The sequence below is a fragment of the Chiloscyllium plagiosum genome, unplaced genomic scaffold (genome assembly GCF_037043375.1).
Source record: "Chiloscyllium plagiosum isolate Xiang-an unplaced genomic scaffold, Cpla_swu_hap1 HiC_scaffold_32, whole genome shotgun sequence".
Taxonomy (NCBI): Eukaryota; Metazoa; Chordata; class Chondrichthyes; order Orectolobiformes; family Hemiscylliidae; genus Chiloscyllium; species Chiloscyllium plagiosum.
In genome coordinates this window covers 49,189,355-49,203,840 of record NW_028270170.1, presented here as the reverse complement: position 1 = coordinate 49,203,840, position 14,486 = coordinate 49,189,355, and the positions used below count along the sequence as shown (strand labels likewise).

Below are 14,486 nucleotides of genomic sequence, written 5' to 3'. Positions count from 1 at the left end.
CATGGAAATATATTGCCACTTCTTCAGTGTCACTAAGTCAAAATCCTGGAACTCTCTCCCTGGTAGTATTTTGGATCTACCAGCACAAATGGGCTGCAGTGGTTCTAGAAGGGATCTCACCACCACCTTCTCAATGGCAAGTAGAATGGGCAATAAATGCTGGCTCAGTCAGGGGCGCCCACATCCCACTGATAAATAAATATTACCGAATTTAATTCCCTAGTAAACTGGAAGGACCTACATCTGTGTTTTTGATCATTAGTCCAGGCTTCTAAATTATTAACTCAGTAAGCAAATCATTATGATTTAATTGCTGTATACCTTTCCCCCCCACACACTTTTAAATTTACTTGCTTATGATGGTTCATTCAATTTATATTGTTTTCAATTACATTCATTGTAATCTCAAATCACAAACCTTGTGTTGCCACTGACTGCATATAGCATGCTCAATATATTGCCGTGTCCAACTCAAACCCTGACACACCTCATTTAAGGCACTCACTGAATTACATTTCACATTTGTTTTGGTCTGACTAGTATCTTGACATGGTTTAAGAATTGGTTATGTAGGAGCAAGATGAAATTTATTCTATTGAAACACAGGCACAAATCGGGAAGGGGAAAGTGAAGAAAGGTTTTATTGATATCCTTCACCTGCTACAGGCTCCACATTGATCCAGTGAATTCATTAATCGTGCACAAAGACTTGTTGTAATCCCCAGGCTGCATCAAGGAAATATATTTCATGCAGCTCATAAGCAGCAGTCCCAAGCAGAAAATACTTAACTACAAATAAAAAAAGTTACTTATATTAAACTTTATACAATATCAAGACAAACAAACAAAAAACCCAACACTAAAATTTAAACAAAAGCTGAGATTTCCAGATTGGAGCAGCAGGTCAGTCAGCAGGAGAATCTGAACAAAGGTCAGGTTGCTAGCATCCTTTGTGATACCCCTGTACTAGCCTCTACCCTTCCATTTATGAGATCAGCACCAATAACATTAAACAAACAATTTTACATCAAGAAAAACATTAGTGGTGCATAATTTCTATCCGTCACATTAATATAAATGGTGTCACATTTAAGAAACACTTCCCAGAGCAGAAGATATTAGAGCCACAACATTGAAAGCTCCTAACTCAACATCCATAAAGCTAAAATTCAACATTGCAGTCTGAATAACTATCAAATGAATTTACCTAGTACTTAACACCAGTTGAAATTTATAGCCTTAAAGGAAGACAACAGTACAGCACAATACTCCATGTGCTCATCAAAATGATTACAGTGTAGGAGGCCATTCAGCCCATCATGTCTACACCATCTTATGTTGCAAATTTTCATCAACTGGCTCCACAGCAGGTAGTCCAAGTAAAAAGTTCAAGAGTTTGAGCCCCCTTAGAGTACATTATAAGTTGACATTCCAATATGCTACCAAAGGAATGTTGAAATGCCAGAGGGGCCATCATGTGAATGACATGTCAAACAGAGACTCAGTTTGTCTTCTCACATGGAGTAAAAGATTCCATGGTACTTATCTGAAGAGCACAGAGGTTCTCTCCAAACTCCTGCCTAGCAGTTCTTTCTCAAAACACAAATTGTGATTAGTTAGTTTGTGTACAAACTGATTGCCACATTTCCGATATTGCTACAGTAATTACACCTCAAAAGTATTTCAAAGGCTGTAAAATACAGGGGCATCCCAAAGTGCTAAAAGCTGCTAAGACATGCAAATTATTTTCCTTCTTGACAGGCCATCATCGGCTCTCCTGTAAACAGGGCTGCATGAGATTAACCAGCATTGTTAATAATCAAGGTGTCCATCCAAATGTATTAACATTCCTAGTCTAGATGCTCAGAAACACAGTATATGAAAGCTGCTATATGAAAGTAAGTTTTGGAAGAGCATGATGCAGCTAGTTCAATATGTACCTCCGAACCTTTATGGAGCACCACTGGCAAGCCAGATAAGAAGCCATCAGACTGCCTGCTGGTCTAGCTTAAGCTACAGGATAGCTGCAATGGTTAGGTGAGGTTCTTTTAAGACTAGGCTGAAGGAGATTGGAAGGAGAAAATGAGTGGGCAAAATAATACTGTGTCTTGAGGAGTTACATTAACTTGAGGCAATACCAAATATACTGTCTGGGTTACATTTGGACTCGTTGCTCTATCCATTGCTGACGTTAAAGTATCTACCCCTGACTACTTGAAAAGGGAAAATATGCCAATCTCAGTCTTGATTATCAGAAAATTCACAAAAAGAAAACTACAAAAATGTCACTGGTGCAATCAGAGATTTTTTATTACTTTTTCTTAAAAGCAAAACTTTGTTTAAAAAAATAGCAGACTAAGAAATACTATTGTTTGGAGTAAACATCAAACAGTCATAAAAGAACAAATTTTAAGAATAAAGCTTCTGTAATTTGTTAGGATTAACACATTTTAACAAGATATAAATTGCAGGAGCTGTGTAGAAAGAATAGAGCTCAATCTCATTCTCCACCCACTTTCCCACCGGCTCCATCCACCCACTGCCCAGCTGCTGCCTCAGCACACTGCTATTGGAGGTGGTAGGTTGGATGCCCAGAAACCTCCCAGACCGGGGATAAGCTGTTCACAGACACTTTTGCTTGTCAAAAACACTGAGGAATTTCCAGTGTAACATATCAAGTTCTGCAACGACATCCAGCATCAGAAACATCAGAAGATACTGAAGTTAATGGATTCTTGCAGGTGTGGGATGGATGAGCCTCAACTTAGATTGAACTGTGGAGTCAGGGTCTAACACCTGACATTGGGGGAAAAAGCCAAAAACCAGAGGTCAGAGAGAAAACTGAAGTAGAAAGCAGTCAGTGTCAAAACCAAACAATTACTCCTGTGTACAATTTAATTATACACATTTTTCCCTATTGACAGACCCATTATTATGGGATATACCAACAGCTTCATCCAATTAAGACTTAAATTTTAGAAACCATACATCAAGCAGAAATAATAATCCTAGTATTTTTTTCTTGATGTACTCAGAGGATGATGTTCAGCATTTTATTCCCTAAAAACACCACATTTTTAAAAGCCTCAACAGATAGCTTCATAGGCCAGCCTCTACACTGCAATGTTAACATTACCAGGTACAAGCCCAGGAACACAGCAGCTTAAATGGGTGCAATGGAAATTGATTTCTTCCAGCTTGCAAGGTAATCCAGACCTACCTGGCCCCCAAGAAAACACATGATGACCAATCAGTCATAACACATACAAAGTCTCAATAATGCTTGGATTGAGTACATTCATGCAAATGACTCAACCATTAAAACTTAGTTTAATTCCAGTTATTAGTGATAGGTTGGTTAACATTTTACATTGTACTACAGGATAAAAGGAAACTACCAATAAAACAAAAATGTTGTAAAACCCAGCAGACAGAGACCTCCTTATTTAACTCAAGCAAGTGGGCCAACGTTTTGGAAACATCTGGGCATTACTAACTTTCTTAAAAACAGCAACGATTCATCAGGTGATTAAAATCGGTTTTAGTTGAGCTGATGGGCTATAGACACTTTTTTTTTTGCTTTGACCTGAAATAATCAAAAACCCTAAAGCAACTATGAAATGGGTGGTGACACAAATGGATAATGGTTAATCAGTTTGGCCAGTATAAACAACAACCCATTTTAAAAGGTAGACATTTAAACTGGTGAGAAATGTCTTTTGTTGAATGAGCAGAAGGGGAATTACTTTGACCAAAACAAACACCTGGAAAAAGTGAGTACTGCAGATACTAGAGATCAGAAGCAAAAAGTGTAGCGCTGGAAAAGCACAGCAGGTCAGATGGCATCTGAGGAGCAGGAGAGTCAACGTTTCGGGCTTAAGCCCATTCCTGAAGGGCTTATGCCTGAAACGTAGACTCTTATGTTCCTTGGATGCTGTCTGACTTGCTGCACTTTTCCAGCACCACACTTTTCGACACTAAAACATCCACCTAAAAGGCAAACCCTCCCAATTAATAAAATTTGTTTTACTTTCTTTGAAGTGAAGGAATAAAGAATCACATGTACGCAAAATGGGGATAAATCTTCCAAACCTCGATCTCTAACTGGACTTACTCAACTTGTATGCTTCCATTAATTTTTGTACCACTGCTATATTAACCGCCTCCTCTGCAGCACACACCTTTTTTGCAACATCTTCTGTACCTTCCAGCTCTTCTTCACTGCCCAGCCCTGGAGAACCATCCAGCACCTGTAACAGCATTTGAAATAACTTCATGCCTTTCTCCCTTTCACTGCTGCTCAGGAAATCCACATTTAGGTCAAATCGTTGGGTTTGAGAAAGATGCAGCAGGATCCAGTATATTGCCTGGCCATCTGTTCGTTCGAAATTATTGCAAAGGATGACGAGGAACTCACCAAGAAATCCAAATCCAATTTCAGCACAGAAGATGTTCCCCAAAAGCTGACCACCAAGGTTGAGAAGGAAACTGTATTTCTCTGCTTCAGTGCTGTAATATCTTCTCCAGTCACGGCTGAACTCAGCAGCTGTCTTCGGCTTGGAATGTGAGTGCTAAGTTTTAGGAAAAGATAATGTGATATGGGTTTCAACCTAAGATCAACATCTGTAATGTGACTACGTTTCCAAATGTTTTTGGAATGATACCTGCCTTCAGGTGACCCGAAGTGGGCAGAATCAGCTGAGTTCAATAGAAATTTATACTCATAGCAGAAAATATGCCCATGATTCAGCACTAATTTGGCAATCTCACACAGAGAGGCCTTGCAACAGCTAGTGTGTACATTTACTACCAAACTAGTAAATGTACAGCTGATCTATCTGAGAATGGGGCTAAAGCATTCAGTTGCAACTATGTAGGTGGGCAGCACGGTGGCACAGTGGTTAGCACTGCTGCCTCACAGCGCCAGAGACCCGGGTTCAATTCCCGACTCAGGCGACTGACTGTGTGGAGTTTGCACGTTCTCCCCATGTCTGCGTGGGTTTTCCTCCGGGTGCTCCGGTTTCCTCCCACAGTCCAAAGATGTGCAGGTCAGGTGAATTGGCCATGCTAAATTGCCCGTAGTGTTAGGTAAGGGGTAAATGTAGGGGTATGGGTGGGTTATGCTTCGGCGGGGCGGTGTGGACTTGTTGGGCCGAAGGGCCTGTTTCCACACTGTAATGTAATGTAATCTAATCTAATCATGCCTGGGATGAACAAACTTTAACATTATATATGCAAAAGGCATTGCACTGACCAGTGCAAACACCTTGAAAACACAGAATTCGCAAAAAATAGTGACTCAACCACCAAGGGAAACAGGAAGGAGAATTGAGCCTGACATTTAAAGTGTGTGAAACAGTTTGACACAATCATTGAAACAATTCAGCTCATTTATATCTGGGCTTGACGGTCACCTTTTCATCTCTTCATATATCGATGCAGCCCAACATCGAGCTTTTAGGAGGCATGGGAGGGCGATAGGAGTATCTCCATCCCTAGATAAGGTACTGGGCCCATTTCTCACATGGCAAACAATTTGGGGAAGCACTGTATAAGTTACCATGGGGGCATAACTACACTTTACCAACTTAATTGTAGGTAGATTGTTCCGAATAATCTATTTGCTTCCATTCCCAGCACTACAGTCATACACCAGTAACACTCCTCCCTCCTACTTCCCTTAATAACAAAGCTCAGCTGGTAAAACACCAACAATCTCATTTACTATTACAAACAGATTCAATTTGTTTTTGATAGTGACCTCAGAGGATATCTACAGATATGTAATTGTGATCTCTGACTAGCTTATACATAGCACATTGCTTCTACATTGCTCCTGCAACGAGCGGAGATGAATATCCTGAGAGTCACTGTCGTGGAAGCAACAAAGAAATTCAAAATTACTAAAAGTAATTCAGCTAAAAGGGAAACTAAATACAAACATGAAAATGGAAAAATTGAAGTGGAAAAGGCAGAAGAGGGGAAAACATTACAATGAAAGAGTGGACATGAACTTGGAAACTGGAAGGAGCCAGTGGAAATTGTGTCTGATAAACTTTTAAAACTTCTTTGAGTTGGTAAAAAGCAGGATGGATAAAGGGGAAGCCACAGATATAATATATTTGGATTTCCAGAAAGCATTTATCCTCATGTCAGGCCATTTAATAAGATAAAAGTAATGGTGTTAGGGTTGTAATTAGCATTGTAGTTGGCTAATAGAAAAGAGAGTTGGGATAAAGGGAACATTTCCAAGATGGCAACATGTAACTAAAGAAATGCCACAGGAATCTATATTGAGGCCACAATTATTTACAATACATATTAATGTCTTTGCTGAAAGAAGTAAACGTACTACAACTATTTTGCAGATGACATTTAAATAGATGGGAAGGCAATTGGTAAAAATGACAGTTTGCAGGGGATGCAGAGGTTTGGTCAGTGGGCAAAATCTTGGCAGCTGGAAACCTTACATTTGCACAAATTGTTTATGTACTTGACAAGAACAACACAGGAGGGTGAATATTACTTAAAATGGAGAAAGATTGTGGCAAGCTACAGTAAAGGGATATGGGAGTACTCATGCATGAATCACAAGAAGTGGCAGAGCAACCTCAAAGGGCCAAATAGCCTTGCCCTGCTCCAATTTTCTATGCGTGTGTGAGAGACAATACCCCAGGGAAGTGGAGCCAAGTCGAGCTGCACAGGATGGGAGCAGAAAAAGAGGGAGATCAGTCGGGGCTGGAGATTCAAAAAAGACTGGCATTTCAGCAGCTGCAGATGTGACTTCATGATGGCGTTACCTCCCTGGGAGTAGGGTCAAGGTTGTCACTGAATAGTAACAAGGCATTCTGAAGAATGAGGATGATCAGTCAGAGATCATGGTTAACATTGTGGCTAAATGACTTAAGTGGAAAGCATGTCCTGCGACAAGAATTTAGGGTGCCAGGCAGCATCTTAAAAAGGACCTCAAAAGATTATAATCTCTGGATTACTCCTGGTGCCATACTAGTGGATATAAGAATAGGTGGATAAAACATATAAATGGTGGTTCTTAAGTTGGAGCAGGAGGGAAGGTTTTAGATTCCTGGATCACTGCATCCATTCTGGGAAAGGTGGGATCAGGACAAGCCCAACAGTTTTCGCCTAGGGATTTTATATTAATTTGACAGAAGATGGAATACGGAGATACAGTAAAGAGCAATGTACAAATAAATATAGAAGGAAAACAGAGTCTGCCTAAAAGATAATGATTTGCAACCAGACAATAGTGATATGTCAAACTCACCGCCTAAAAAGGTGATAGACCCAGAAACCATCATGACATTTAAAAGATTTATTTAGACAATGAAGGTGTATTGCCTTAGAGAGAGGCAGTTTCTTGGAGGAGATAAACCAGCTGAGGAAGATGCCATGGCACTTTGAAGGAAAATTGTAGTTTTAAAATTATTATTATTATTATTACTACTGTGTTATTGTAATCAAACTGTTATGTTATGACACACCTATTGGAAAGTTGTGAAACTTGAAAGGGTTCAGAAAAGATTTATAAGGATGTTGCCAGTGTTGGAGGATTTGAGCCATAGGGAGAAGTTGAATAGGCTGGGGCTGTTTTCCCTGGAGCATTGGAGGCTGAAGAGTGACCTTAGAGAGGTTTATGAAATTATGAGGGGCATGGATAAGATAAATAGACAAAGTCTTTGCCCAGGGGTGGGAGAATCCAGAACTAGAGGTCATAGGTTTAGGATGAGAGGGGAAAGATATAAAAGAGACCTAAGGGGCAACTTTTTCATACAGAGGGTGGTACGTGTATGGAATGAGCTGCCAGAGGAAGTGGTGGAAACTGGTACAATTGCAACATTTAGAAGGCATTTGGTTGGGTATATGAATAGGAAGGGTTTGGAGGCATACGGGCCGGGGGGTGCTGGCAGGTGGGACTAGATTGAGGTAGGATATCTGGTCGGCATGGACAGATTGGACCGAAGGGTCTGTTTCCGTGCTGTACATCTCTGTGACTCTATGACTCTAAGTGCTAGTAAATGGAATTAGGACAGACAGAAGTTTGATGACCACAGGACACAATGGGCCGAGGGACTTTCTCCATGCCATTAAAAATTCTGATTCTAACTCCCCATAGGGAACTTCATTATACTGTATGACCAGCACAAAAAAACAGGCCATTGACCTGACTGACATGTCAGCATTTATCCTCAACATAAGCTGTGTTCCACTTAAATTAAACTTAACCAAACAGCATGACCAATTAACATTATTCTCAAATGTATCATCCAACTGCCCTTAAATGCATCCATGCTATTTGCCTGTGACTCCTTGTGGTGATGTGATCTACATTCTAATCACTCTAAATAAAGAGATCTTGCCTCATTTCACTATGAGATTTATTAATAACTATCTTGCATTTATGGTCCCTTTTGCTCAGTGTACATCATTGGGGATTTAAATAGCAAAGAAATTGTGCAGACAATACAGAGAGAAAGGAATTTTATTTTGCTAAATTTAAAACTATTGGAAGTTTATATCATGGGAAGTATAGGCCTGCAATGAGATACTGAGCCTTGCAGATTAGCTTGCTCTGTTGGCGACGTAATTGACTAGGAAGCAGCAGACACGGCCAAGATTGCTCACTCTACGTTATGCAGGCAGTCCTACTCCAAGTTGTTACATACAAGGTAAGGTCAAGCTTACTATCATGCTCCCAGTGTCAAAAAGCCTACCAGCGTTTGAGGCAAGAGAAAGAAACAGAGAGAACTCACGGAGCTCCTCGACCCTGTTCAGTCATTAGATGACGGCTGATTTGTATCTTAACATCATCTAACCTTCACGGTTCCATGCCCTTTCCTACCTTAAATAATTATCTTGTTCATAGCAATGCTGTGTTTTGATCCTTCAAAGATGACTGTGCACATCATCGTAAAGCAACTGTGACCAAGGGGTTCGTTCACCCACTAACACAGAATGTGAGCTGGGATTAGACTGTCACAAGACACGTTAGTTTTACCTGACTGACATGTTGTTGCAGCAGTAATTCTTATTGATCTCAGCTGAAATTTTCAAATAACCCCAGGCTCAATAGCTTTCTAAAGAAAACAATTCTGCATTTTCAGACGAAAAGAATTCCAGACATAATCCCCAAACTGTTAAACTTTAATTAAGGTTCTACCTCTTTGTTCTGGGCAGACCAAAAACAGAGAAAATAGTTTCTATTTACTGAATCAGTTCTTGAACATTTAGATTGCTTCAAATTGTGTAGTGCAGAGTTCTAGTGTTGCATTCAAGAGGCATCATCTCTGACTTCTACAGAATGCTACCTATATTTATTCACACTGAGTGACCATTAGACACTAACCTGGGATAGTCCCACCTGGACACTGTCGTTTGTGCTCAATGACCGAGCACATCTATTCCAGGGTTGATTCCTTGCTCCCAACTTGTCTTGCAAGTCCAGGGGTTTCAGGTGCGATGCCAGCACAATATCCCTGCACAAAGTAGAAAAATTGGATTAACTTGCTAAGATTTGTTTTGATTTGGAGATGCCGGTGTTAGACTGGGGTCAATTAAACCTATTGAACTATAACCTGGTGTTGTGTGATTTTTAAGATTTGTTTTGTCCTCAAAATTTTATGACTTCTTATTTTCCTATTAGCAGTCAGTGTTCTGTGGGTAAGGAGACTACAAAGTTCAGTACTGTCCCACTCAGATCAGGAAGTTCACTTTCATTCCTGATATGGGTTCAGTCAGGACACTGACAGGCGGAAATAAAACAGAAGGAACAGGCATAGGAAAATTTCTGAACAAGAGCAGCTTTTAAGTTTAAAATGCCTATTTAAGATACAACATTCACATCTCCTCACCATATCTCTCAATTCTCTTGCCAAAGCAAACCTTGTTACATCAATTCAATTAGCATTCTACTCTGTGATAAATGGCTCTTTAAACTCATACAGAAAGATTAGATTTAACAGTACAACTATCCTTTGAACAATGTAGTATCTGTTAACACAAATGCCAGAGAAGTAAATTTAAAATGTGAAGTTTCATGCCAGCAAGTTGTTACTTTTTCCTTTACATATTTAAAATATCAAACTTTTTCCTTTTTTTTTAAAATGTTTTTTCCCTCACATCTAAACCATCTTTCTTGCTCTTCATTTCTCTTTTGGTACTTGATTTTACACTCAATCATCACATTTCCTTCTCTGTTGTCAATAGACAATGCTGGAAACAATCAGCAGGTCAGGCAGCAAGAAGATTTAACCCTTCAAACTGGTGATCAACCAGATAATTTATTTTGATGATTTTGATTGAGGAGTAAATACTGACACACTTGGGAAAACACAACATCTTCAAAAATTTCTTTCTCCATTTAATTGACAGGGCAAATTTAACATCTCATCTAAATGATAGCACTCCCAACATTACAACAATCACTCAGTACCACACTGGGATTCCTGTCTTGGTTTTGTGCTCACTTTCCTGAAGAGGAGTTGAACCCATGATATTTGACTAAGAAATAAGTGTGTCACCACTGAGTCACTGTTAAGACTCTGATAATTTAGATACAGCATACTAATGGAATCAACTCAGGTTTCCATTTCCTTTCTTAATACAAAATAAAAGCACAGCTCGCGTTCTTCTTGAAATAGCATATAAAGACCATGACCATGTAATTAGATTTCCATGTGGAAGCCAAGATACTCTCAGAACAAGTCTGTTAATAATCCTTTATAAACAGAAAATGTTATGGTCACAAATCTGAAATGTTAGCTGTGTCATTGCTGGAAGAATAGGTCCCTATATGGGTCAAACAGAACAACTCCAGAGTTGGTTGAGCTCATTGGAGTTTTCACTTAAGAGCGGATTTCGTAAGGCTCTTGGTGTTGCATTAGTATTATCCCTATCTCTGGGCCAGAAGGATCAGGTTCAAGTTCCACTTGCTCTACAGGTATATAACAACATCTCTGAACAAGGTGATTAAAAGAAAAGAGCAGGATTCTTCCCCAGTGGGGAGCTTCTCAATCAGGTAAAAGCCCAGAAGGGAAAGGTGGAAACTGATTTTTCTTTTTAATTCACTCATGGGATAGTGACATTACTGGCTGGCCAGCATTTACTGCCCATTCCTAACTGCCCTTCAGAAGGCAGCTGTGGCGAGCTGCCTTCTTGAACCATATGTGCTGTAGGTAAACCCACAATGCCCTTAGAGAGGGGATTTCAGGATTTTGAACCAGTGACACTGAAGGGTTGGCGAGTTATTTCCAAGTTAGGATGGCTTCTGCTGAACTATAGATGAGAGGACAAAATAATACAACAAACAATGCCACACTTCAGGATATTCAGGGTTTTGTGATTGAATGTAATTAGAAATCAGAGATCAAAGATGTTACAGCTGATTCATACCCATAATGTCTGAACTCTTAGTGGAAATAAGGTAGTAAATAGGATTGCAGACCAGATGAGGTAGGAAATAACAGTCTTATAAAATAAGATATGACAAAGTAAAAAAGGGTGAACCCAATAATTAGAAAATGCTCATCACCAAATGCTCACTGGCATAAGAACTCATCTACCATGGAGATGTAAGACAGCCAGTGCTACCAGCTTTGTCAAACCAAATCATACAAGTCTGACAGCCACTTGCTACAGTACTCTTCTCCTCCCAGTCAAGATACACCTCAAGAATCTACAAAATTGCTGCGCTGAACAGCATGGGAGAATACCACTGCTGGAAACAGGAGGGACATAGTTTTTTGTCAGAGCGCATATTCTGTCAATGTTGTGCATATCAACACATCTGTTTCTGGTAATGAGCAGTTTGATTTTCCACCTTGATCATGATCACTAAAGAATTTTTAAAAAGAGCGATATTCAATCAAACAGCTTCTTCAAAAGATTCTATCCTGTTGGTACTAACAAACACATGCATCACTAGATGGAAAACAAACCATGATTTATCTGGTTTACCCTCTACCATCCTGGTAGTTGCACAATACATAAATTCACATATGAACATAGATATTACAGGCAGCACCACAAGCTGGTTTTGCCAGCGGATAACATGGTGGTTGATACAATTGCAGCCTTAAATTTACATTCCTGTCTACTTCTAATAAACAAGGGAATCAAAGGTTATCAAGAGTCCATTTAACTCAGCCTTAAAAATTTCAACAACTCTGTCTCCACCAGTCCCTGAGGATGAGTAATCATATGAATCAAAAACTATCAATTAGAATACGGCAGATCTCACTTACGGTAAAATCCAACAATAGAGAATTTGCAGAATCACAGGTCAAAGCCATCATTCCTCTTAAGCTTGACAAACAAATCATGTCATGCTTCAAGTATCTCAAAATATCATATCCATTGAAAACCTGAAAATTTAATCATCCAGTGATTCACTAATCGACTTCTGCTGGAATGGAGTATGATGAGTCCCCGTTCTCATTTCTACAAAGCCAGTGATCTGTGTATAGTAATTAGTGTTCAGTATTTCCATTCACTTATTTTAAAATCAGGTGACAACCACAACCTGACAGAGACTGCAGAAGTGCCTCATGTACTCTGAAGTGGTGGAAACATCCCAGCCTATTAGCATCACGGCAGCACGGTAGCACAGTGGTTAGCACTGCTGCCTCACAGCGCCAGAGACCCGGGTTCAATTCCCATCTCAGGCGACTGACTGTGTGGAGTTTGCACATTCTCCCCGTGTCTGCGTGGGTTTTCTCCAGGTGCTCCGGTTTCCTCCCACAGTCCAAAGATGTGCAGGTCAGGTGAATTGGCCATGCTAAATTGCCTGTAGTATTGGGTAGGTGTAGAGGTATGGATGGGTTGCGCTTCAGCAGGGCAGTGTGGACTTGTTGGGCCGAAGGGCCTGTTTCCACACTGTAAGTAATCTGATCTAATCATCAGTCATATCTGAATGCCAAGCATTTCTCATTACCTGAATTCCTCATATGATCCCACTTTCTGATGAATGGCCCTGAACTTTGCATCATTTTCTCGTTTGTATTTCTCATCTAGAAACAAGGCTGTTTCTAACTCTCTCTTCAGAGCTTTGAAATCAAGGGTTTCGCTTTCTTCCATCTGCAGTGACTGGAGGGAACATGAGGAAAATCATAAATGACCAGCTTTTCAGGACATAGATTAAAGACAAAAAAAAACTGCAGATGCTGGAGTCTAAGGCAGACAAGCAGGAGACTGAAGAACACAGCAAGCCAGGCAGCATCAGCAGGTGAAGAAGTTAATGTTTCAGGTATAACCCTTCTTCAGGACTCCTGCCCCCCTAAAAGTTAACTTCTCCACCTCCTGATGCTGAATTCTTCCAGCCTTCTACTTTTCAGGACACAGACAGTATACTCCAGTCAGTTTGGAGACCAGCAAAGCTAACCAAACGAACTGCCAGGAATCAACTCCTGGTAGCCACTCAGAAAGATGCAGCTAGAAGCTGAGCACCTGAATCATGTCTTATTGCAGCTCAAGTTCAGGGATTCATGCTCAATGCAGTGACTGACACCAAGAGGTTTCTCCAGGTTGGATGAATTATCTGCTGCTCCACTCAGCTGGTACCTGTCATCATTCAGTGCCTCAAGCTCCAGCCAACTCTCCTCTGTCCACTTTGCTGATCTCCTCACCTTACCCTCTCCGATTCACCCGGCTTTCCCTCTGAATCTCCTTCCTACAGATCCTAGCCTGACCCATTTTGCCTCTCCAGCTCAATGTCTCGCAATAGGGTGTAGCCAGCCCACCGCTCGGCCCAAACCCTCTCCATGTTTCATCTCCTTGTCCCTTCCCGCTTCTTTCACAACTGCGAACAAATCAACCGAAACCGGGGAACGACACGGCAGTGGGCCTGGGGCTGGAGCCTGGGGCCTGGGGCCTGGGGCCTGGGGGCTGGGGCTGGGGGCCTGGGGGCTGGGGCTGGGGGCTGGGGGCTGGGGCTGGGGCTGGAGCCTGGGGCTGGAGCCTGGGGCTGGGGCTGGGGCCTGGGGCCTGGGGCCTGGGGCCTGGGGCCTGGGGGCTGGGGGCTGGGGCTGGGGGCTGGGGCCTGGGGCTGAGCTGTTACCACAGCCGGATCCCGGGCCTAGGGCTCACCTGGTGCCAGGGCTGTGACCCACGCGCCGTGCCCCGTGCGGTTGCTATGATCACCGTGCAGCCCCGCCCCGCCCCACACCGCAGCCCCGCCCACATCGCAGCCCCACCGCCCCGCCCCACATCGCAGCCCCGCCCCACACCGCAGCCCCGCCCACATCGCAGCCCCGCCCCACATCGCAGCCCCACCGCCCCGCCCCACATCGCAGCCCCGCCCCACATCGCAGCCCCACCGCCCCGCCCCACGCCGCAGCCCCGCCCACATCGCAGCCCCGCCCCACATCGCAGCCCCGCCCCACACCGCTGCGCCACCGCCCCGCCCCACATCGCAGCCCCGCCCCACACCGCGCAGCCCCGCCCAACACCGCAGCCCCGCCCCACACCGCAGC

The 14,486-nt window shown here is 42.1% G+C and overlaps 1 protein-coding gene across 6 annotated transcripts; it reads right to left on the bottom strand.

Moving 5' to 3' along the window:
• Positions 1 to 631: 631 nt before the first annotated feature.
• dnaaf19 (dynein axonemal assembly factor 19) lies at positions 632 to 14,160 on the bottom strand. 6 transcript variants are annotated; one of them, XM_043675372.2, is made up of 5 exons: positions 14,101 to 14,160; positions 12,950 to 13,101; positions 9,365 to 9,494; positions 4,182 to 4,571; positions 632 to 789 (listed from the first exon to the last, which is right to left on the bottom strand). In XM_043675372.2, the coding sequence occupies exons 2-5, from the start codon at positions 13,090 to 13,092 to the stop codon at positions 661 to 663; spliced, it is 792 nt and encodes a 263-aa protein (XP_043531307.2). In that variant the 5' UTR covers positions 13,093 to 13,101; positions 14,101 to 14,160; the 3' UTR covers positions 632 to 660. The 6 variants fall into 6 exon arrangements, with proteins under 6 accessions (XP_043531307.2, XP_043531308.2, XP_043531305.2 ...); XM_043675373.2 differs by lacking the exon at positions 14,101 to 14,160 and adding an exon at positions 13,641 to 13,830; XM_043675370.2 differs by lacking the exon at positions 14,101 to 14,160 and adding an exon at positions 13,462 to 13,482.
• Between the last annotated feature and the right edge of the window lie 326 nt (positions 14,161 to 14,486).